Below are 24,976 nucleotides of genomic sequence, written 5' to 3' on the forward strand. Positions count from 1 at the left end.
TGATGGTTGATCAGGGAGTGTGTGTGTGTGTGTGTGTGTGTGTGTGTGTGTGTGTGCACATGCGTGTGTGTGTGTGTGTGCGCCACACACAGCCGGAGGGCCACACAGATATGGGGCTCTCCGGCTGCCTCTCCATCAGGGTCATCCCCGTCAAGGGCAGAGACCACACCTTTATCTTCTTCCAGTCCCTCTCAGCTGTCCGTCCACATTGCCCACAGCGAGCCACAGATGACAAGTGCTAAGCACCACAGATGTCCCCCTGTCCTCCCAGGCCCCATGCGCAGGGACCAGGCTGTTCCAGGCGACCTCTCCCTTCTACTGCCCGCAACTCATCACCTGCTCAGGTCTCTGTGTCTCAACTGTGTTATCTCTGGCTGGGGCAGCCGCGGGCACTTGGCAATGCATTCTTTGAAAAGTGATGGAAAGAATCAGGTATCTGTTCACAGGCTCATAAATCCTTTCAGCTAAAATTCTTCCTCCTGATGTTTTTCTCCATTGGCCACTGGATTTATTGAAACTGGGAATGTGTTTCTAAGTGAGCAGATGCCAAGATGAATTCATTGCAGGGTGTGGTTGGTAATAATTTAATTAGCTCAGGTTTTTTTTTGGGGGGGGAAGTGTTAATTAGTTCTTGCTTAAAATACATCACATTGAAGACCTCTTCTTCCCCACTTCTATCCCCTGGGTAAAGCCCCAATTTCCCATCCACACCCAGCCGCAAGTCTCAGCCTGGTCACTACTGTTACTGAAAAAGAAAATGACAAAAGTTATTTTTGGGCAGCCACAGATTACGACACACATGATGGATTCCTATAGATTCAGGAGACCCGGGAGAGGGCAGGACCGTACCAGCCATCACCCACAGTGACCTCCGAAGGGCCAGGGAGCTCTGGCCCCCTAATCCCAGCTCTGGGAGGCTTTCAGGAAAGGACTCCGGAAAGCCCTGGGGGAGGGTGGCAGGTGTGGTCGGGGCGAGCTGGTGCGAAGGGAGAGGGCGGGCCTGCAGCCCTCAGACGGAAGGGAAGAGGTCCCTCCAGGTGAGCCCGTCGCCCCGCTTCTTGTCCAGCCACCTGCCGCAGGTGAAGACGGTGGCCACCCCGGAGCTGGTGTTGGTGACCTCCACCCTGTCCACCAGCCAGCCCGGGCGGCAGCCACTGCCGTCGTGCTCCAGGCGCACCTTGCGCAGCTCGCCCAGCTCCAGCGTCTCCAGGAAGAAGCGGTCGGTGCTGCCCCGCTCAAACAGGTTGCGCATCTTCTGCTTCAGCTCCCGCTTGCCCGTGTCGCCGTTGGACCCAAAGATGGTCACGAAGACGTTGGCGTCAGTGCCCGCCCCGGGCTCGTAGCCGGTCGTCACGATGACCTCGTACTTGACCGGTACCAGGCTCTGGACCTTGCTGGCAAAGCTCTCCGTAGTCTTGGTGACCTCGAAGACCTTGAAGTACTTCCTCTTCCTCTTGAGGGGGATGAGGCTGTCGCAGTTGAAGAAATACCTGCCGGCGGGAATGAAGGGGGTTTGTGAGGGCTTACACCCTCCCCTCCGGGATCCTGGGCATCCACCAGAGATCCTGTCCCAGACGACAAGATCTCAGGGCGAGAACTGTCTGCGTCAAAAGTGAGGATAGGCCTCGTTCATCTGAAAATTGACAGTGCCTGACATCACCATCTTTTAAACTGCCCCTTGATTCTCCTTTGCTTTTTCCTCTCACACTCCACATCTATGTTTAGTCTCTCTATGTTTAGTTGTGTCTGACTCTTTGAGACTCCATGGACTGTAGCCCACCAGGCTCCCTGTCCTTAGGATTTTTTAGGCCAGAATACTGGAGTGGGTTGCCATTTCCTCCGGCAGGGGATCTTCCTGACACAGGAATCGAACCTGCATCTCCTGTGTCTCCTGCATTGCAGGTGGATTCATTACCTGCGGAGCCACTCCACATCTGATCCACCAGCAATTCCCACTGACCCCGTCTTTAAAATACAATCTAATAAGTCCAGAATCATTACAATCTCACTAACTGCCCTGCCACCCCTCTCATCCAAGTCACCACCATCTTCTATCTGGAATGTGTCAGCCTCCTAACTGGTCTCCCTGCTTCTCAATACCTACTACAGTGAATTCTCTGCACAGCATCCAAGTGATCCTGCTGAGATGTAAGCCCGAGAATGTTATCCTGCTCAGAATTTAAACTGCCCCTTGATTCTCCTTTTCTTTTTCATCCTTCTTCCCAGAATTTTTGTTGTTCAGTCGCTCAGTCGTGTCTGACTCTTTGCAACCCTATGGACTACATACAGCACGCCAGGATTCCTTCAGTATCTCCCGGAGCTTGCTCAAACTCATGTCCAGTGAACTGGTGATGGAGTAATACTTAGAATAAGTATTAGTAAAAGCCACCACCTTACAAAGGCCTGCAAGACCTTACACGATCTGATCCTCCGCCCAGGGTTTACCTCTCTGACCTGTTCCTCCCCTTCTCTAAGCTCACTGCACACCCTCCAGGCTGATCCCCTTGCTCATCCCAAGGGACTGATGAATGCTTTTACCCACTGTTGTCACCTTCAGAGGAGCTATGGGACCAGAACGACAATCCCAGGCCAAGTCAAGGGGAAAAGTAACTACGAGATAGATGTATGCTCCCAAATCCCTTGCACTTGGCTGAGTTGAACCATGGGTGTGTGTGTGTATATGCGTGTTGTGTGTCTGCACACACATGCATGTGCTCATGGGTGACACAGTACAAAGGGGAGCAAAGTGCTGAAGAAGCTACCATATGCAGAAGCAAGTCCAGGGCCAAGAGAAATGGTCTTGGACCAAACAGTCCCTTCTCTAACCCCATCCCCAGTATTAGCCTCTGGGTAATGACAGTGAGTCCAATAATTATAGGAAGAAGTCAGAGCCGTGGGAAAGCACTGCATGGGGCATAACGGGGCTGGGGTCTGCCCCAGCCCTGCCGCCTCCCACCTATGTGACCTTCGTTTTCCCGCTGGCAATGCTAGAGGTTTGGACTGAACAAATGTCCTTGTTTTTTCCCCCCATCCAAATTCCTAACACTTTAACAGTTTTGGAAATAAGCAATTCTGGTACTGGCTAATGATTTCAGAAACGTAGCCCTGAAAGGGTGTGCCCAATGATGAAAAATTAATTTTTAGCTGAAAATCTATAACAGCAAAAAGAACTTGGTTTTCTGCATGCTCACTAAATGCCTGGGTTTGGCATTCTTGCATTTCGTCAACTCCCCGGGTCATAGAGTTCGTCTCCTCCAGTTCCACAGAAGGGAAACAAAGGCTTGGAGAAGAGAAGTCATTGTACAAGGTGACCCAGAGCCGGGGCCCAGAGCCAGCCTGCCCGGCCACCACCAGAGCCAGCCGTTTAAAGACACTTGGCAGGAAATTCGAATTCTGTCTGGAGAGCTCTCTTCCTCCAACTTGTCACTTGATAAATCTGGGTTGTTGTTACATACCACACTTTCTTAGAGGGAGATATATTTGCCTTCTTTGCTTAAACATTCACTTAAAATGTATTTCTTTATGCAAATGTCCACTAATATACATAATTCTATATAAATGCACAAATCCTGTGATCATATGTGGTTTTCTAAATGCACTCTTTTCTTTTATGCTTGGCTCTGTCTCCCTTTCCCCCTCCTTTCCCCTCCTGCATCCTGCCTTCACCTCAGATAACTCATGTAACAGTTGTGGATGTATCTTGCCAAATTTCCCTCCGTTTCACCCAACCTTGCACAGAACGCACATAGACCCACACACATGTGGGACATCAGTGTTCCCTTTACAAAATGGCATCATATAATAACATGCTTCCCCATATCTTGCTTTTCTCACTCAACAATGCTTCCTGGGAATGGCTCCAAGTGTTCTGGTACATATTTAATTCATTGTTTTTAATGGCTGAAGAATAGTCCCTGGTGTAGTTATAAGGAAACGTTTCCTAATAGACATAATTATAAGATCACCAAAATGTGGGACCTCAGGGCTCTGTGGAGTCAAGACTCCAGCTGTGGAAGAACATGCCAGGCTGTTCTCACTTGCAATAGGCTCGTGAACAAGAATAAAGACAAAGTAGAGAATAATGAACACAAGTGAATATGTTAGAAATATGTTGAATATGATCATCCTTCTCTGAACAGTGTGTGTGTGTGAGACATCAAAAAATGACCAGAGAGAATGGGGTCACCAAATGTTCATGGTGACCTTCTCTGATGGATAGGACTTCAGGGAATTTTACTTTGTTTTACGAAAGGGATTTTTTTTCTTTCTTTCATACACATTTTTTTGCCTTATTTGAATTTTAAAATGATTATGTATTATATGTGATAATGAGATAAAACAACGATTTCTTTTTGGGTTTAAAAAAAAAAAGAAACAAAAGCCTCTCTGTGTGTCCTTCCACTGAAGTCCTGAGGATATTAACAACAAAGAGCTGGTCAGAAATGCTGCGAGATTCAGGACTGGAATCAGTTGGAAGGTGAAAATTTATTTTCATAAGAGATTGAGATAGAATTATTTTGTATTTCATGAAAATCCAGATATTATGGCCAAACATGCTGGTTAGAAAGGAACCATGGATCTATATACAGTGTTATGTAGGTGGTCTTTACATGGTAAGATTTAAATGTGTTCTAGAACAGTGACTTTGGCCACCTGATGTGAAGAGCTGACTCACTGGAAAAGACCCTGATGCTGGGAAAGATTGAGGGCAGGAGGAGAAGGGGACAACAGAGGATAAGATTGTTGGATGGCGCCACCAACTTGATGGACATGAGTTTGAGCAAGCTCCAGGAGTTGGTGATGGACAGGGAAGCCTGGCATGCTATAGTCCATGGGGTCACAAAGAGTCAGACATGACCGAGAGACTGAACTGAACTGAACTGAACTGAGCACGGTGACATGTAAATAGGCTCAGATAGTGAAGAATCTGCCTGCAATGCAAGAGATCTGGGTTCAATCCTTGGGTTGGGAAGATCCCCTGGAGAAGAGAATGGGAACCCACTCCAGTATTCCTGCCTGGAGAATTCCACGGACAGAGAAGTCTGGTGGGCTATAGTCCAAGAGGTTATGAAGAGTTGGACACGACTGAGCGACAAATACACACACAGGATGGTGACATGTAAATAGCCACAGTGACACACAGCCCTGCCCCGTCCTCACTCTGGATAGAGCTGATATTTGGCAGAGAGGGAGGGAGGTGGTCAGCCACCAGAAATCACAGACTTGAGACCAGCATGGTAGGCAGGCTGGAGTATGACTTCTGAGAGCCTCTCAGGCTGTACTCCTGCCATCTTTCCCCTCCCGCCAGACTCTAAAGAGCATCCATGTCTCCTCCCAGAGAGGAGCTGGGCGATGGCCTAAAGCCACGGGCTGACTGGGTGATGGCTGGAGCATCTGGAGTCTGGACTCCCTACACCCCCTTTGATGTCCAGCCCGTGGACATCCCTTCCTCACCTCCCAGCCCAGCTGACAAAAGGCCACACTTTTGAGAGTGTAGGAAAAGCTGCTTCACTGGGAGTGGTAGATTCTTTCTACTGGACAAGGAATCCTACAGCTCAGCTGAGGACTGTGGGTTGGGAAGTTCTTCACTCCCCTCCCTCCTGAGACTGGAAGGTGCCGGGTGGCGTTGAGACCTTTGACTCTCTCAGAGCTGACACTGTGTGTTTAAAGCTAACTTATGTGGTGACTCTTCTGTTATTGTATTGTATTGTCTTGTTTACTTGGGGCATTTGTAGCAAAGTATGAGCAGCCATGTTCCTTGCAGTTGGGAGGCAGTACAGTAGGTTGGCTTGCTGGTGGGCTGGAACGCTCCCCAACCCTCTAATCCAGCTCCCAAGTCCTCATCACAGCTTCACCCAGTGATTTCTACAGTGTTTCCTGTACCCCAGCTGGTTTTTCCCCAAAGAACAACAATATAATATTGCAGCCTGAGAGGGAACTGCTATGAACTGAATTCTCTTTCCCCAAATTCTTACCCCAATGTGATGGCATTTGTGCATGGGGCTTTGGGAGGTCATCAGGTTTAAATGAAGTCATTAGGATGGGGACCCATGATGGGATTAGTGCCCTTGGGAAGAAGTGTGTGTGTGTGTGTGAAGTTGCTTCAGCCGTGTCTGACTCTTTGCCACCCCATAGACCATAGCCTGCTGGGCTCCTCTGTCTATGGGATTCTCCAGGCAAGAATACTGGAGTGGGTTGCAAGGCCCTCCTCCAGGGTTTCCTCTCAACCCAGGGATGGAACCCATGTCTCTTATGTCTCCTGCATTGGCAGGTTTGCTCACTAGGGCCACCTAGTGAAGAGAAGAAGAGACACCACATCTCCTTCTCTCTGCCATGTGCACACACACTGAGCTAGCAAGGGAGGCCTCAGGGGAACTCAACCCTGCTGGCACCCTGACCTCTGACTTCCGGGCTCCAAGGTATGAGGAAAGAATGCCCGCTGTCTGAGCCACCCAGTCCAGGGATTTGGTCACAGCAGCCTGAGATAGCTAAGAGACAAGCTCACATGTCAGAACCCTTTCCTGCTCCATTCCCCAAGGGGAGTCTTGCTCAGAGACAGCCAGTTCCAGGGAGCCGGCGGGTGCAGGTAGAGTGTGGACAGACATTGCCTGAGAGGCTCGGGCCCTGAAGGCTGGAGCCTGAAGCTGGGACCCACCTGGAAAGGGAGGGCTGCTGCTTCTGTCTGCTGCAGTTCGTGTGAAAGATGCTGCCAAGAGCAGGGCCAGCCCGGGAGGGGCACGGTGGGGGGGGCCCGGAGGGGCGGACAGTGGTTCTGGGGGTGGCCCTGCTGTCTTAGCCTCTCCTTGGGCTTACCCTCCCTGAGGCACACGCTGCCCTCTGCTTCCCCATCATCCTCTCCTGGTTCCTTTTTAGTGTCTTTTCTGCCTTCTAGAGCCTCAGGGCTCTTTCTGGCTTCCAACACGGTTACCAAGTGGTTTTAATTAGAAAAACTGATGGCTGCGAACTGTTACCCAGGTAACTAAGACCCCTAATCCTCTAGAAATGTCCTCAGAAGGCCCTGGAGGGGGAAATGTAAAGCTCCTTATCTGGGGTCCTTGGGGCGGTGGGCGTGGGATTTCTCTGCTGGTCCCCGCTCTGCCCACAGAGATGACGGGCATTCCCTTTGACTGTGGAGCAGCAGGCTTCAAAGCTGCATCTCTTCGCCATCACACAGTGATCACGGGGGCAGGCAAGGAAAGACTCAGCTGTCTGGCACTGCCTGGCTGGCTCTTCTCTCCTTCCAAAGAAGCATCACTGGATAAAAAGGCTGGAGCACCCAAGGTCATTGAGTCTAGGCCCCTGCCTCCAGGGTAATCCTCTGGTTCAGAAAACTCAAGAACCACCACAGCTGCCTCCTTCCTCTCTGACTCAGATGCCTCGCAAGGGACACCTCCCCACCCCCTGCCATCTTGTCCACGGTCTGGCTGCAGGCCTCCCGGGGGAAGAGGGTGGAGGCCCAGCACGTACACGTTGCCATACTCCATCTCGGTGATGGTGATGGTTTTGACGTGCCAGACCAGCTCTCTTTTGGGGATGAACCGGTCCTCCCTGGCGAGGTGGCCCACGCAGAGAGAGGCAATGTCCCCTAAGAAGACGCTGTCGAACTCAAATGTGTCTGTGGTCCCCCTGCAGGACACAAAGGTACCATCAGTGAGCGCTGCTCATGCCCACTGAAGGAAGTAAGCATTTATCCAGTGCCCACTGTATCCTAAGTGCTGGTCTGAGGGACAGGGATAGACTGGCAAGCGAGACCTGATATCAGGCCTCCATTGCTTGAGGGGTTCAGTCTAGTTTTGGAACAAGACAATTGGAACCATTAAAAAGCCCTTCCAGCTGCCTGTTCCCAGAATCAGTGATTGGTAATAGTGGATGGTGTTGGAGGAGGGTGAGGCCCTGGGCCCTCAGCACTGGGCTGAGGAGGGAGGTGAGATTCAGGGAGCAGAAGGAAGGGGAAGGGAAGCATCTTCTGATGAGGACTTGATTTGGCAAAGTCATGTGGTTGGAGGTGCGGTCATTTCTGGAAGGAGGGCTGGCTTGGCTGGAGTTTGGGCTCAGGGAGGGAAGGGGCAATGGAAAAGAAGTGGGGTGGGCTGCCTTTTGGGAGTGGGGCAGCTCAGCCCATCTTCACGCAGAGGGGGGTTGAAAAGAGGGTGAAGTGAGGTTATGGGAGGAGGAGGCTCTATTTAAGAGATTCTGGAGGCAGCAGGGAGATGAAGTGGGCATCTGGGCATTTCAGAAGCAGCTCTGATGTACAGGAAGACGTGAGATTCTCTGGGGCGTGGCGGGCAGCCGGGAGTGCTAAGCGGGGGTGCTGTTACACGAGACCTAATTTTGATTTTTCCTATGAAGCATCTTAGAGGCTCTCCCCTCCCTCCCTACTTCTCACTAGAACTGAATTCCATGCTGTCTTATTTGCGTTTTTATGGGTGACTGTCTCCCTTTCCAAGTAGACTGCGAGCTCCTCATTTGCACAGATGTGGAATAACATCTGTGTGATTTCCAGTCCTGCCACATACTGGACTTGCTGTAATTAATTAAGTGATTTTTGTTGTAGTTTTGCATTAAGTTTTAAAAAATTGAAATACATTTGACATATACCATTGTGTGAATTTAAGGTGTAGAACATATGAATCTGAAACATTTTTATATTGTACTATGATTGCCATTGTGGCCATAATTAGCACTTCTATCATATTACATAATTATCCTTTTTTTCTAGTCGTTGAAACAATTAGATTCTAGTCTCTCAGAGGGGGGCTGTCTTTAAATGATAGTCCTCTCCCTTCCCTTTTCTAAAGCTCCTGTTGTGACCCTAGAGCTGGAATGGCGTTGGTACACAGTAGGTACTCAGTAAGTCCTTGCTGCTTAGGCCCATTTGTACATTTATGGCCCCAACTAAAAGGGTTGGTTCTTGGGGGTCCCCTCTTACCCACCCCACTTATCCCCGTTCCCCTGTGGGCACCCCCTCTTCCTACTTCCTGAAGGCCCGCTGTCTGGAAGAATTCTCCACGAGAAACTCTTTGGATCGATTCTTCCTGCCCTCCAGGATGAGCCAGACGTTCTCCCTGGTTTCGCCTCCGTTGCCGGTTTCTATGACGATCTCGTAGGCTGTGGTGGAGAAGGTGGGAGACGGTCAGCAGAGGGGAAGCGGCACCCACCACTGGGGCAGAAGCCAACCCGCCTCTCCCTTCAGGTCCTGCATCTGGTCGTAGACCACAGCCTCAAGTGCGGGGGCTGGGGCGCAGGTTAAAATCTTTAGGATCGAGGCACCATAAACAGAACCTGCCTCGATTTGGGGGCAAACCACAAGGTGGGGATAAGTTTCCCGAGGGATGCTGGGGCCTGGCTCTCAGGGATGGAGGAGTCTCTGAGATGCAAAATGAAGATCAGGAGCAAAGAGAAGGAAGGAGAGGCAGGGCCCAGCTACAGAAAGGGGAGGGGAAGATCCAGGCAGGAGAGACTCCAGAAGAGCCTGGAACTTTCTCTGGCAAACAGCCTCTGTCCTGTCTCGGCTCTCACTTTGGTGTCAAGCTCAGCATCACAACCTCCCTCCCCTGAAGTTTCCACAAGCAGGTCAGCATTGTTTCATTTGTTAAGCGGGTGTCTAGTGTCAGGACTGGGCTAAACTCTGGGTGACCCTAGCACTCATCTCTGGCCCCAGACGGAAACACTGATGACACCGCAGAACAGAATAACCTGCGGCAAAGGGCGCAAGTACCAAGGGGGGGAGGGTGGCTCTGGCTCCCGTTACATCTTCAACTTCACCTTCCAGCACTTCCCCCCCCACCCCTTGCTCGCTCTGCTCTGCACAAGGCCTGCTCCTGCCTTAGAGCTCTGTCTGCGGCTCATCCTCGTTCTCTCCCCACCTCCACCCATGTTGGCCTGGCTCACTCCTTCCTGTCCTACTCAGACGTCCCCTTCTCAGGGACCACCCTAATCAAATTCCAACCCATTTTTCCCAGGTCTCCAGCCTGTTCTACTGAGCTCTATCATCTTCTTTTACCTGCTGCTGCTGCTAAGTTGCTTCAGTCGTGTCTGACTCTGTGCGACCCCACAGATGGCAGCCCACCAGGCTCCTCTGTCCCTGGGATTCTCCAGGCAAGAATACTGGAGTGGGTTGCCATTTCCTTCTCCATCTTCTCTTACCTAGTACCTTCTAATATGCTAAGCAGTTACTTATCATTTTAATGTTTATTGTATGACCCCCTCCCACCTGAATGTTAGCTCCATGAAGGCAAGGGTCTTTGTTTTGCTCCTTGTAAATCCCAAGTGCGCAGAACGGTGCCTGGCACATAGACACTCAATAAATATTTCTTGAGCAAATAATGAATGACTGGGCTCATCGCAGTAAGCTCCATGAAGAAGGCAGTGTGTGAGCTTGGCCTCAAAGAAGAGTCATGATTGTGATCAACGGAGAACTGAAGGATGCTCTAGGAGGGCGGAAGGGGAAGGAGCATAAGCAAAGATACTGGAGGGCAGGGGAGGGGCTTGAGATCCACGAGATCCATGAGATCCTGCCCCACTCCCCGAGGACCAGCTGGGATGGAGCTGGCACACAGGAAGACACAATATTTGTCTTCCTGCCGTTAGTGAGTCACTGAGGATTTGGAATTCTAGATCCAAAGAGATAGTTTGATCTCTGTGCTTTTATCTCAGAAATGTGATAAAGACAATTAGAAGGGCTGGCTGTGTCTACAGCTCAATGTAACCTCTCAGTGACCTGTTGCCTTTGTGACTTCTCTGAAGTCACATGTAGAATGAATCTGGGCACAGATCCCAGGATAGGGGAGGAGATCCACAGCGAGCACAGCCCTGGAAGAAGAATCCGTCTCTGCAGGCCCAACCGTTCACAGCACCAGGACAGGAGATAGCTGAGCCATGGCTGGGGGCTCAAAGCCAACACAGGGAGGGTAAGGTATTTCTGCAAACCAGATACCTGTGAATTCAAAGTGGATCCTGCCTTGTAAGGAAATGGACTGTCAGTGCCCAGGGAAGAAAGCAGGGAGCACCAGGAACCTACTTGCTTCCTACGATCAGCTCAAGGAGGACATGCGTGTGGATTGTAACCAACCCTCTCCTCACGGCCCCAAGGACAAGGCAGAGAAGGAAGGTGTGTAAGTGAGGACATTCAGATGGATTAAAAACAAACGTGGCTAGTTGCATCAACGGTCTTTCAATCAGCCTGTTTCCACCTTGGAAAAGTCATTTCATCAATGACTTGATAAAAATGTGGAAGGCATGACTCTCAGCTTTGTTTATAGGTTGCTGGGAGGCAAGGAAAGAGGAGGACCAGGGACCTGACAGAGCGGGGCGGGTAGGAACCCAGCCTAGCAGGGATCCACGTGAGGCTCACCCCGGGGCCAACACCCCCATGGGAGGAGTCCAGCTGGAGAAAGTGGCTCCGTAGCCACCGTGCAATTCATTCACATGAAGGGGCCACTGACAAAGATACTGTGGGCTCAGCGGGCATGAATGTGGCAGGACAGGGGAGTGCAGAGCTGTCTGCCCTTGACATCTTGCCTGTGCTCTGGGCGTGGCATCTGCAGACAGAGATGAACCAGAAGCCCAGGATGCGCCGAGCGGATCCAACACATCTCACGTGAGTAGCTCCTGAACAGATAGGTGTTTGCTTTGAGGCCAGGACAGCAGGGGCACCAGGCACCGAGGAGCACCGCCAGAGGACAGATGGGCATCCAGCGGGCACCTGCAGCTTATTGCTCCACGTCACCTCCCCCATCTTATGTTGCCAGGACCCTTGTTGGCTCTGGATGTTCCTCCCATGTGGTTTTGCATCAGAGTCCCAGACTTGGACAATCAGAATTATTCCTTAAGAGATGCTCTCTTCCCTTCCACCAAAGTTGGTCAATTAGAAGGCTATGGGGTTGGGGATACCAGCCACCATCTTCCCACGATGTAGAGAAAGAAACAGTTGAGAAGAAAAGGGGACAAACTGAAACCACTGGAGCCTCTGGAGACAAACAAGCCCCAGCCAGCTCCACCTGAAACTTCCAAGTTCTGGGCACCAACATGCTCCCTTTTTCCTAGAGCCAGCTTAGGGCTGGGGTTTAGGCATGTACAACCTAGTCCTGACTACTCCTGAAGTTTTCTGTTTGCCTCCATTGGGACTGCCAGAGGACAGCAGCTTCAAGAACAAAATCATAAAGATGAAGTTTTAAATAGAGCTGCCTGGTGGAGCAGTGAGTCCTCCAACCTGAGGAGTTGGTCATGAAGCTTGATTGTATCGGAACTGGAAATGCTGCAGATAAGGCTGACTGAGCAGCCTGAGAAGGCTTCAAGTAGGGGTGAGTAAGAAGGAAGGGGGCTGTAGAGCAGGGAGGCATTGGTCTTGCTGGAGAATGTCGCAGAGAGGGGGCTTCCCAGGAGGCTCAGGACCCGCCTGCCAATGAAGGAGATGTGGGTTCAATTCCTGGCTCGGGAAGATCCCCTGGAGGAGGGCATGACAACCCACTCCAGTATTCTTGCCTGGAGAATTCCATGGACAGAGGAGTCTGGTGGGTTACAGTCCATGGGGCGGCAAAAAGTTGGACATGACTGAAGTGACTTAGCACCCACACAGCACGCCCTAGAGAGAGATTTTTCTCCCCTCCTAGGTGTCATGTATGTGTGTGTGTGCTGTGTCCATGCATATGCACACAAAAGCACATGATCTTACTGTCCAGGACTTAACGCAGACTCTCTGGGGTGAGACCCAAATATCAGTATTATTTAAAAGTTGCCAATGGTTTTCTGCTTTGCCTGCACATTGGAATCACCTACAGAGGCTGAGGCTTACAGAGGATGGGGAGCAGCTTCTGAAATTGCTAACAAGAATTGGAGGTGAAGGCAGCAAACAGGATGCTAAACAAGGTGGGGTAGTTGATCAATCTGGAGTATCCACCAGGCCCAATAATGACACAGAGGCCATGGTATGATGAGTCCTGATCTAGGAATCAGGTCATACGCGTCCTACTGGCTCTGGCTAGGTCTTAAATGTGTTGCTTCACTTTTTTGGTTTTTGGTTTTCCATACCTAGGATATAGAGAGGGGAATTTGCCCTTATCCAGCTCATAGGGTCAGTGTAGGGTGGCGAGGATCCAGTGAGGACAGGGGATGTGTGGAGCTCTGTTCAGATATGAGAGGGTGTTTATTCTCACAAGTCAAGTGCTCAGAGATGCCCCTGGGGCCACAGACATGGAATGTAAATGCCATGAGGGCAGGATCTCTGCCCTATTCATTAGTGTGTCCCGGAACCCACATCAGGCTGTGTCACTTGGTTAAAGACAGCTGAGGTTGGAATGATTGGCTTAAATTGTATCCCCTGACTCTCCCTAGGATGAGCCTCCATCTGAGGACATGGGTGTCACTGGCCTTTGGGCACCCTGCCCTCTGCAGGCTCCTCGTAATGACAGATCGATCCAGACCATTCCTGGGCTTGGTGTCCCTGCCCTTCTATCTCTGTCTCACACACATCCTTCTGGAATTAATGCAAGTACTGCTTCCCCTCTACCAAGCTCCCTACCAACCCCGATTCCACAGGTCTTAGCAAGCTGTTTGGCAGGAAATCTGTGAAGGAAACTCCGTGGTTATGCTCCCAGCCTCACAAATCTCTCCTCCCCTGAACGCCAAGGGCCCCAGGAGCCTTTATTGCTCATGTTAGCAATTATGCATTAGCCTCCACCACTAATGAGATTGTGAGGCCCCAAGGAAAAACAACCTTCATTTGCTGAGCTCTAATGATGTGTGCACCTACTAAGTCCCAAGGCCTGCAGAGTGATTCTGTCCTTGACCTCTGGGAGATTATAGTTGCGTAGGGACATCAACAGATGGGCACAGTTCAGTACAAGGAAACTAATAAGAACAAAGCAGTGTGCATGGTTCATAGCATCTAAAATAAAAGTGGGCCCCCGGTAAGTACAATTAAAGAAGCTGGGAGTTCACCCTCTGAATTAGGGCAGTTATCCCCATACGTTGAGGCTAACGGATGAGTGGTTGGCCCTTGTCTGAAAGCTCCCAGTACCATCAGTGATCACTCCTCTCCAAGCAGCTGAGTCATCACTGGGCAGTTTGGATGGCATGGTGCAGAAGGCGTAGTGGCTTTTCACCAAGGATCCATGCTTCTCTTTTGTGATGTACAGAGCTTGCCCGGGGCAACAGTCCAGCCAGGTACTACAATCCCAGGTGCCCTTGCATCTAGGTGGAGCCACATGACTCCTAGAATATGAGTTAATGTGTTGAGAAAGTATGGAATGTGCCTTCTCCCAGCTCTCTTTTCCCTCTTCAAGAAATGTGTGAGCCACATGTTGAAAATGGCAGGTGAGAAGAGCTTGGGCCCCTGAATCACAGCATGGAAGGCCTCTTGCCAAACACCCACACTGGACTGATTACATCAGTAAGAAACAGATTTTATTGTATTTAGCTATTGAGATTTGTGGGTTTAAGTCTTACTGCAGCTAGTGTTACAGTAACTAGATAGCTGCAGTAAGAAAAGGTTGGAAAATCCTTTCTTTACATCAGGCTCTGTTATTGATAAGCCTTCATCAAATCTGTCGGACGCAGATACTGGCATCTGTATTAAAGAGACACCTCCCTGGTCCTTTATGGCCATCCACCTTAGGGACCAAGGACCCTTTACACATGCCCTGAGGAAGGAACCAAAGAGAAAGCTGTTGGTGGAGATGCTGGCTCCCCTACACATTCTGTTTTCAGGAAGGCCTGAGTTGGTGGCTGTTGCCATAGACATCAGTTGGAGAGAGTCTACGACAAAAAAGTAAATCAGAGAGAGCATCACATCAAACTGCCCAGGGTAAGCTCGTCCCCTGTGGGTTTTCTGCTACCTAATAAGTCCCTGTGATCTGGGGCCATGAGCTGGCACCAGAATCTTGGCTGTCTCAGGTTCACGAAGCAACACTTAGGGTGCTTACGCACTGCTCCTATATTATTTCTTTCATTGGGCATCTGATTCCCCTCCAGCTATGAGAGAGCTTCCTTTAGATTTTCCAACATTGTTCCCCCCTCCCTCTGCCTAGGCTGCATCTAAGCAGGGCCCACCGGTGTCCCCACATACTGGTCTCCTCCAGCTCGTCCTGGATCTCATTGTTGGCGCAGGCGAAGTCGCGGACCGTCTGCCTGTCGCCCTCACTCTTGGAGAGCCAGCAGTCACACTGGAAGCGGAAGGTCTCGTCGCGGGAGTTGTCCTTCACGTCGACATGGCTCAGGTGCCAGCCGGGAAATATCCCTGAGAATAGAGACATGGAGGCTGAATGGGCTCTTCCTCCGCTTTCAGACTTCTGCTCCCTACATCTGCTGGCTGTGTGGCCCTGGACAAGTTCTCTGTCCTCTCTGGGCCTTTGTCTCCATGTTGATGAAATGAGGGGTTGGGTTAGATGATCTCTGAGATACCTCTAGCCCAGAGGATAGACTGGGTTGGCCAAAAAGTTTGTTTAGGTTTTTCCATAAGATATTATTGACCAACCCAATAATTCTCTTTCCAAAATCCTTAACTTGGGTTCAGGAACTCTTAGAGGATCTGTGTGTCCATAGTACGTGCAGAAGGCTGCAAGGGGGGCATGTATATGTTTTACTTTCACATCTTGCCTTCTCATGCCACTTGGGGTTGGAAGGGCGGTCCAAGAGTCTCCAACAAAAAGCCATTTCAATAATGGTGAGGGAGGATCAGACACTGCTCAAAGTGACATCCCTAGATCTTGCCATTGGTCTCAAGGGTTATAAGCACAGAGGCACACAAAGATGGGCACATGCCTCCAGTCACCCGGTCCACAGGGAGCAGACATTAAGGCTCACGGGTAGAGCATACATACTGGCAGTCCTCGTATAGCTTCATTCCTGGTGTAAAAGGTATTTCATATGTTTTAAAAGATAAGTCTTTACTGAAAGTGGAAATCAGCCTGTCCTAGAACAAGTTAAATTTTACAATGGTTCTGTTGAGTTCAAAAGCGGTGTTATTTTATCAATAAAGTTTTTGTTTTGCATGCATATTTTAAGTTTTATTTAAATTCAAAATGTAAATAACAAATGGTTAGTATTAAGTGGGGGCTTCCCTTGGTAGCTCAGCTGGTAAAGAATCTGCCTGCAATGCAGGAGACCTGGGTTCGATCCCTGGGCTGGGAAGATCCCCTGGAGGAGGGCATGGTAACCTACTCCAGTATTCTTGCTTGGAGAATCCCCATGGACAGAGGAGCCTGGTGGGCTACAGTCCATGGGGTCACGTAGAGTTGGACATGACTAAGCAACTAAGCCCAGCACAGTGTTAAGTGGAAATAACAGACGCACTCTGCTCCATATCCTGGGCAGGTTTCACTCCTGAATGCACTTCCAAAGCTCCAGGCATGGTGGTAACAGAGGAAAGCAGCGGGATGATGGAAAGGGTGGATTCTGGGCTGCCTTTAACTTTATCCACAGGCAGTTCAGGGCCTTAGTGTGCGGGTGAAGACAACCAGAGGAGGAGGCAGCCTGACCCGGGCTGCCCTGGTGTGTGCTAGCAGGTTGCTCTCTTCCCTCTGCAACCCCCCTTCCCTCTCTCCTCTGAAGGCATGGCACTGTCTCACACCATCTTCGACTCTCTTTTCAAGTTTGATTCTGCAAAGGAACTCCTTCCATGGTGAATAGCAGACTAACCCCACCCACTGTAAGATAAATAAGCTTTACTCTTAGCTTCATGCCCGCTGATTATTTAATTGCCTTGTTTTGGAAATGTTGGAAGGGATTAACAGGGATCCTACCGTGACTTTCTATACTAAGAACCTATCAAACACTAGAAGAGGCAGCTCTGGGAAGGCTGAAGTCATATGACTGGGTTCTGCTGGTGAGGACACCGGAGAAATAGACAGACCACAGTTACAGAATGGCTAGTTGTGTGGCAGCACTACCACCATAGATCAATAGGGAACCAAGTTAATCCCACCACTAGAGAATCCATTTCTTTACAGAATCTCCTCTTTCAGAGTCCTACTTGTCTTTTTACACAAAGATAGCAAACATCCCACACTGTCTGGCATCTTAGCTTTTCACTCACAATCTATATCAGTACATAAATATCTGCCCATCCCTTTTCATAGTTGCATGGTATTCCATTGTATGCACACACAAGACAATTTCTGCTTTGTCCTAACTGATGGATAATTAGTTGTTATCCAAACTTTTACTTCTACATGCAATGCTATAATTACTATCCTTCTACATGCATCATAGTGATCTTTTGAAATCATAAATCAGATTTGATTTTGTCACTTGTCATGGAAAACTGTTCAATGGCTTCCCATTACTCTCAGAATAACTGCAAACAGCTCACTAACAACTACAAGAACTGACATGACTTGGCCCCTTTCCATTTTGATTTCATCTCATACTACTTGCATTTTTACTTACTATATTTCACTTACACCTTTTAGTACCTTAACATATGAAATCTAGTCTTGTCTATGGAAATGTTGCACATACCTTTTCTGTCTGCCTGCAACAATATACCCTAGGCTCTGAATATCCACAGTGTTTCATCACTGAGGTATCAAATCAAATGTCCTGTCTTTGGGAAAACCTTTCCAATTTGCGGAGACTTGCCCATCCCTAATTACTTGCTATCACATTAACGTATACCCATTTCATAGTCTGAAATAATTTCGGTTTTATTTCCTTGCACATTGCGTATACTGTCTGTTACAGCCTAGAGAGCAGGAGTCTTGCCCTATATCCACCACTATATTCTAGTGCCTAGAGCAATGCTTAGCACATTATTCAATAAATGTTTATTGAATGGATGAGTGCACCATTATTAAATAGGGAGGAATAAGGAAGGACACTGGTGGTAACATTCTATGAATGGAAGGGAAAAATAATTCAAAGCCCCGCCAGGGAGCAATGGCTTGTCCTAGTGAAATCATTTTATCCCAAAGGTTCTAAGATTTACTATAAGAAAAAAAGTTTGAAAACTGAATGAAGTGTAAAATAGATAGCAAGAAGTTGCTAAACAACACAGGGAGCCCAGCCTGGCACTCCGTGATGACCTGGGGTGGGGACGCTGGTGTGGAGAGGGTGGGATGGGGCTGGGGAGGGAGGCCCAGGAGGGAAGGGGTATATGTATAATTATGACTGATTCGCATTGCTGTATGGCGGAAACCAATACAAAATTGTAAAGCAATTTTCCACAAATCAAAAAAAAAAAAAAGTTGAATGAGCATAGGGCCCCAATCTTTCCAGTCAAGAGAAGGCAGACTCCAAATAGGAGGGAGACTGACTGCCAGATACTTCCCGGATTTCATCATGCTATCTGCTACTTGTGATTCCTCAGTGGCCTTTCACATCTGATGGGGAAAAGGGTCCAATCCTATGTTTATATATACAGGGCCTTCTTCATCCTGACTCCATCCACCTCATTTCCTGCCTCAGTAAGGGAGACTCCTAAGGCAACTCCTTCATCCCAGTGAGATAGATTTATTCAGCATCACTTAGCTGTATCTTTCATCTTCATTAAGGCTATTTCCCTGCCCTAAATTCCCACCTACCCTCTGGACAACTTAGGTCTCACTTCCTCCATGAGACCTTCCAAACTCCCCAGCCCCATGGCATTCATCATCTATTTATTCACTTGCCCATGAATACTTGCCCAAGATGGCTTGGGAAATAAATGTTTTCTAGTGAGATCATGAACATGAACTCTTTAATAGTGATTGTGTGTGTGTGTGTGTGTGTGTGTGTGTGTATGTGTGAGAGAGAGAGACTTCTCCAGTTTGATTTTAAGGTGTGGAAGCTATGTCTTAAACTTCTTGATTATATCACAGGTGTATTGACTTAGTGCTCAATAAACACAGAATTGATAAATTACATTTACTTTCTATAGTGATCTCTCAGTTTTAAAAATTTCAGTGCAAGCCCTTAAAATATTGCTTGAATAGATAATTTATTTTTTCAAGTAATTTCTTTAAAAAATAACTTTGGCAAGCTAAAGTCCATGTGGGTAAACAAAATTTATCTTTAAAAGGGTAAATAGATTGTTTGAAATGAGATATGGAGCCATCACAGAGTCCCAGAATCTAGCTAGTATCTCTTCACAAATACTTTTTCATGTACATCATCCAAGACAGGATGCCCAGAGTGACACATCTGGATCTGGGAGATCTGCAGACTCGATTCTCAGCACACCAACCAAACTGAACATATTATAGCATCTCTATGCCTCAGCTTCCTTATCTGAGCAACCTAACTGGGTTAAAATGCATGATTTCTGAGATCCTATGCATTTCTATGAATTTATATTATTCAAAAGAAAATATATTCATTAGAGTTTTCATTTCAGAAGAAAGCAAGAGGAAAAACAAGAAAATAAACACTCTTGTTATAATTTGTTCAGTATTATAAAGTTATCTGGGTAATTGGAATTAAGGGGAAGAATTAATCATTTATCTTGATTTTCATCTATGAACTACATTTCACGGTAATCAAATAGCCTGAGGGACAATTTTTTTTTTTTTTACAGAAGAATTCTAGCTAATAAGTGGATAAGAAATAACAATTAGAAAAGCATTTATAACTCTAACTGATCACCACTGAGAAGCCATTAGATGAAGAGTGACGGGAGAGAGTTTACAACGGAGGAATCAAGCCGTCAGCCCTGGACTCACCATTGGACGTGAGCGTCAGTAAGTATGAGATGGCTGTGATACAATATGAAGTACACAAGACCCATTTTAAAGCAGCCCTCATACTACATATACAGTATTCTTGCCAAGTAATATCGAACCTGGATCTAATCAAGTCTTTACAGCTGACTTTCAGATTGTAGGAAATATGGGGAACAAGAAAGTAATGACACCATAAAGAAGCAAGCAGACAGGCCCAGACTGTGCAAATTTTATAGATCAGTGGGCCCTGTTCCTCCAAAAGTCAATGGCATGAAAAAATAAAGGGATTAGGTATGGCTCTGTATTATACATTTAAACTTTCATCTCTGGAGGAGAAAGTTACTATAAAGAGGAAATTTTACTATAAAGAGAAAAAGTTACTATAAAGAGAATCTTGGTCCTCTTCTGACCCTAGTATCCAACCACTTGGGCTCATTGAAGACACAAAAACCTTTCTGTTCTTGCCAATGACAGGATCTTGCTTTCAGACCCAAAGTCTGGTTGGTGAGGAGGAGGTCACTTCTCTGCTTACAAAGGGAAGAAGATGACATCAGTCAGTCAGTCAGTTCAGTCACTCAGTCATGTCGACCCCATGAATCGCAGTATGCCAGGCCTCCCTGTCCATCACAAACTCCTGGAGTTCACTCAAACTCATGCCCATCGAGTTGGTGATGCCATCCAGCCATCTCATCCTCTGTCGTCCCCTTCTCCTCCTGCCCCCAATCCCTCCCAGCTTCAGGGTCTTTTCCAATGAGTCAACTCTTCACATGAGGTGGCCAAAGTATTGGAGTTTCAGCCTCAGCATCAGTCCTTCCAATGAACACCCAGGACTTATCTCCTTCAGGATGGACTGGTCCTTGCAGTCCAAGGGACTCTCAAGAGTCTTCTCCAACACCACAGTTCAAAGCATCAATTTTTGGCGCTCAGCTTTCTTCACAGTCCAACTCTCACATCCATACATGACCACTGGAAAAAACCATAGCCTTGACCAGATGGACCTTGGTTGGCAAAGTAATGTCTCTGCTTTTTCATATGCTATCTATGTTGGTCATAACTTTCCTTCAAGGAGTAAGCGTCTTTTAATTTCATGGCTGCAGTCACCATCTGCAGTGATTTTGGAGCCCAAAAAATAAAGTCTGACACTGTTTCCACTGTCTCCCCATCTATTTCCCATGAGGTGATGGGACCAGATGCCATGATCTTAGTTTTCTGAATGTTGAGCTTTAAGCCAACTTTTTCACTCTCCTCTTTCACTTTCATCAAGAGGCTTTTTAGTTCCTCTTCACTTTCTGCCATAAGGGTGGTGTCATCTGCATATCTAAGGTTATTGATATTTCTCCCAGCAATCTTGATTCCAGCCTGTGACTTGGAATTTCTTTAAGTCCAAGAGCGATGAGGAGACCAAAGGTAATCAGATAGTCTTGGGCTATCTAAGGGAGGAACCAGGCTCTTAGAAGATCCTGGCATCTACACCAAAGTTGTTGTTGTTCAGTTGCTAAGTCGTGTCCCACTCTTTGTGACCCCATGGACTGCAGCATGCCAGGCTTCCCTGTCCTTCAGTATCTCCTGGAGTTTGCTCAAGTTCAAGTCCATTGAGTCAGTGATGCTACCTAACTATCTCATCCTTTGCTGCCCTTTTCTCCGCTTGCCTTCAATCTTTCCCAGCATCGGGGTCTCTTCTAATGAGTTGGCTCTTTGCATCAGGTGGCCAAAGTATTGGAGCTTCAGCTTCAGCATCAGTCCTTCCAATGAATATTCAGGATTGATTTCCTTTAGGATTGACTGATTTGATCTCCTTGCTGTCCAATGGACTCTCAAGAGTCTTCTCCAGCACCACAGTTCAAAAGCATCAATTCTTTGGCACTCAGGCTTCTTTATGGCCCAATTCTCACATTCATACATGACTACTGGAAAAACCATAACTTTGACCATATGGATCTTTGCTGGCACAGTGATGTCTCAGATTTTTTAATACACTGTCTAGGTTTGTCATAGCTTTCCTTCCAAGGAGCAAATGTCTTTTAATTTCATCGCTGCAGTCACTGTCTGCAGTAATTCTGGAGCCCAAGAAAATAAAATTTGTCACTGTTTCCACTTTTCCCCCTTCTATTTGCCATGAAGTAAATGGACTGGATGTCATGATCTTGGTTTTTTTTGAATGTTGAGCTTTAAGCCAGCCTTTTCATTCTCCTCTTTCACTCTCATCAAGAGTCTCTTTAGTTCCTCTCCACTTTCTGCCACTAGAGTGGTATCATCTGCATATCTGAGGTTGCTGATATTTCTCCCAGCAATTTTGATTCTAGCTTGTGATAAATCCAGCCTGGCATTGTATGATGTAATCTGCATATAGAGCTTCCGTGGTGGCTCAGCAGGGAAAGAATCGACCTGCAATGCAGGAGCCACAGGAGACTCGGGTTTGATCCCTGGGTTGGGAAGATCCCCTGAAGGAGGGCCAGCGACCCACTCCAGTATTCTTGCCTGAAGAGTCGCACAGACAGAGGAGCCTGGCAGGCTACAGTCCAGGGTCACAAAGAGTCGGACATGACTGAAGTAACTTGGTAGGCATGCACAACCTTCACACAAATTAAATAAGCAGCGTGACAATATACAGCCTTGTCATAATCCTTCCTGAATTTTGAACCAGTCCGCTGTTCCATGTCCCGTTCTAACTGTTGCTTCTTGACCTGCATACAGGTATCTCAGGAGACAAGTAAGGTGTTACAGTATTCCCATCAGAATTTTCCATGGTTTGTTGTGATCTACACAGGCAAAGGCTTTAGCATAACCAATGAAGCAGATGTAAATGTCTTCCTGGAACTCCCTTGCTTTCTCTATGATCCAGCGATGTTGGCAATTTGATCTCTGGTTCCTCTGCCTTTTCTTAACTCAGTTTGTACATCTGGAAGTTCTCAGTTCACCCACTGCTGAAGGCTAGCTTGAAGGATTTTGAATATAAGCTTGCTAGCATGTGAAATGAGAGTAATCGTGCAGTAGTTTGAACATTCTTTGGCATCACCCTTCTTTGGGATTGAAATGAAAACTGAGCTTTTCCAGTCCTGTGGCCACTAATGAGTTTTCCAAATTTGCCAACATATCAAGTGCAGCACTGTAACAGCATCATCTTTTAGGATTTGAAATAGATCTGCTGGAATTCCATCACCTCCACTAGCTTTGTTGGTAGTAATGCTTCCGAAGGCCCACTTGACTTCACACTCCAGCATGTCTGACTCTAGATTAGTGACCACACTATCATGGTTATCTGGGTCATTAAGAATTTTTTATATCATTCTTCTGTGTATTCTTACCAGTTCTTCTTAATCTTTTCTCTTTCTGTAAGGTCCTTACTGTTTCTGTCCTTTATTGTGCCCATCCTTGCCTGAAATGTTCCCTTGATATCTCCGATTTTCTTGAAGAGATCTCCAGTGTTTCCTATTCTATCGTTTCCCTCTATTTCTTTGCTTTGTTCACTTAAGAAGGCTTTCTTATCTCTCCTTGCTGTTTTTTGGAACTCTGCATTCAGTTGGGTATCTTTCCCTTTCTCCCTTGCCTATCACATCTCTTCTTTTCTCAGCTATTTGTAAAGCCTCTTCAGACAACCACTTTGCCTTGTATTTCTTTTTCTTGCGGATGGTTTTGGTCACCACCCCCTTTACAGTGTTATGAACCTCTGCCCATAGTTCTTCAGGCACTCTGTATACCAGATCTAATCCCTTGAATCTATTTGTCACCTCCACTGTATAATCATAGGGATTTGATTTAAGTCATACATGAATGGTCTAGTGTTTTTCCCTACTTTCTTCAATTTAAGTCTGAATTTTGCAAAAAGGAGCTCATGATCTGAGTCACAGTCAGGTCCAGGTCTTGTTTTTGCTGACTGTATAGAGCTTCTCCATCTTCAGCTGCAAAAAATATAATCAATTTGGTTTCAGTATTGACTATCTGGTGATGTTCATGTGTAGAGTTGTCTCTTGTGTTGTTGGAAGGGGGTGTTTGCTATGGCCAGTGTGTTCTGTTGACAAAACCCTGCTTCATTCTGTACTTCAAGGCCAAACTAAACCAAAGTAGTAGCAAGAAATGATGGGTGGATAGCTTTAGAGCTGTCCAAGGTGCTGAACTGCCCCCCTTTCCTTTCAGGGTTTTGACATGGATGAGATAAATTTGAGTGTAGAGTTTTTGCAAAGAAGGAAAATGAAAGTAGAAAACTGAGAAAGTCTAGATATATGCATAGTGTCCAAGGAGTGGGAGAAGCCATTATTAGAGGATCTAGTGATGACCCTGAAATTCATGACCAGGACCCACTTTTTGAAAGTATTAAGACACAAGGAAAAACCTTGATCCAGAAGAAATGTGGGTTCCCTGTGGTAGAGGCATAAGAAAACAGGGTTGGTATATGAGGGCTTGAAATAGAGGTATTAAATAAATTCTATATTAAGACCCCACTGCGTTACAGGCAGTGTGAGGGGCATTGGGGAAAAGTAAAGAATATGACAATGGTACTCATGGAGCTACTAGTTAAGTAAAGGAGCCAGACTGAGCATGTAGTTACAAATACGATGACTATTCTGGGAGAGGGCTTAAGCAAGGTAAAGCAATAGGAAGAACTTTCAATGAGGAGGTTAGTACATCAAAGAGTTTGTTCATCCTCAACAGGGAGATGTAATCATGGCAGAGCTAGGAAAGAGAAGAGAGTGAAAAGAAAACTTTTTTAAATGGATGTTCATCTTGGAGACTTCTCATTGCTTCAAATTCATATGTATCATACCATTCACTGGATGGACTGGAAGAATCAGGAATAAAAAGGCAATTACACATTTCAAAAAGGACCAGCAAACAAAGACAGTGAGATTGGTGAGAAAGTTTCCCTGACATTTTGTGTGTGGGAGGTGAGGAGGAGGAGTACTTAGGAGGCAATGATGAACATTTGTATCTTATAAACATGAATCCACAAATGACAGAAGACTGTTTATCTTCCCCTCTTTTCTCCCTGTTACGGTGACTTAAATGTTTGGCTGCATAACAAAATTTCTCAACAAGGGATTCTGGGAATTTGCTAAGAAGAAATAAACATTTAAAATAGTTTAAATTGCTTTGTTATTTGAAAACAAGTGTGGTTTCATAGCTTCTTTATTAAATTTATGCCCAGGAAATTATGGCATCATGAACCAAGACACCACATTTTGGGGTTTCATGGTCAGTGAACAGTCCTCAATAGTTCCATAAGTAGGGTCCATCTCCCCCAACACGTTCCTTTAGGAAGTAAAAAAAATGTTGAGGCAACCCATTTTCCTCCCCCTTTCCTCCTCCTTCTCCTCTGCCTTCCCTTCTATTCTCTAACCTCAAAC

At 47.1% G+C, this 24,976-nt stretch overlaps 1 protein-coding gene across 4 annotated transcripts in view; it reads right to left on the minus strand.

Annotated features, from left to right (window-relative positions):
• Window positions 1-435: 435 nt before the first annotated feature.
• The window catches only part of LOXHD1 (lipoxygenase homology PLAT domains 1), a 193,735-nt gene continuing 169,194 nt past the window's right edge, over window positions 436-24,976 (minus strand). For all 4 annotated transcript variants that reach the window (XM_043444370.1, XM_043444369.1, XM_043444371.1 and 1 more), the window contains 4 exons: window positions 15,065-15,235; window positions 8,976-9,108; window positions 7,468-7,626; window positions 436-1,490 (listed from right to left, as the gene is read on the minus strand). In XM_043444370.1, coding sequence (XP_043300305.1) covers window positions 1,010-1,490; window positions 7,468-7,626; window positions 8,976-9,108; window positions 15,065-15,235 — 944 coding nt within the window. In that variant the 3' untranslated portion in view covers window positions 436-1,009. The remainder of the gene's footprint in view (window positions 1,491-7,467; window positions 7,627-8,975; window positions 9,109-15,064; window positions 15,236-24,976) is intronic.

The sequence above is a fragment of the Cervus canadensis genome, chromosome 23 (genome assembly GCF_019320065.1).
Source record: "Cervus canadensis isolate Bull #8, Minnesota chromosome 23, ASM1932006v1, whole genome shotgun sequence".
NCBI lineage: Eukaryota > Metazoa > Chordata > Mammalia > Artiodactyla > Cervidae > Cervus > Cervus canadensis.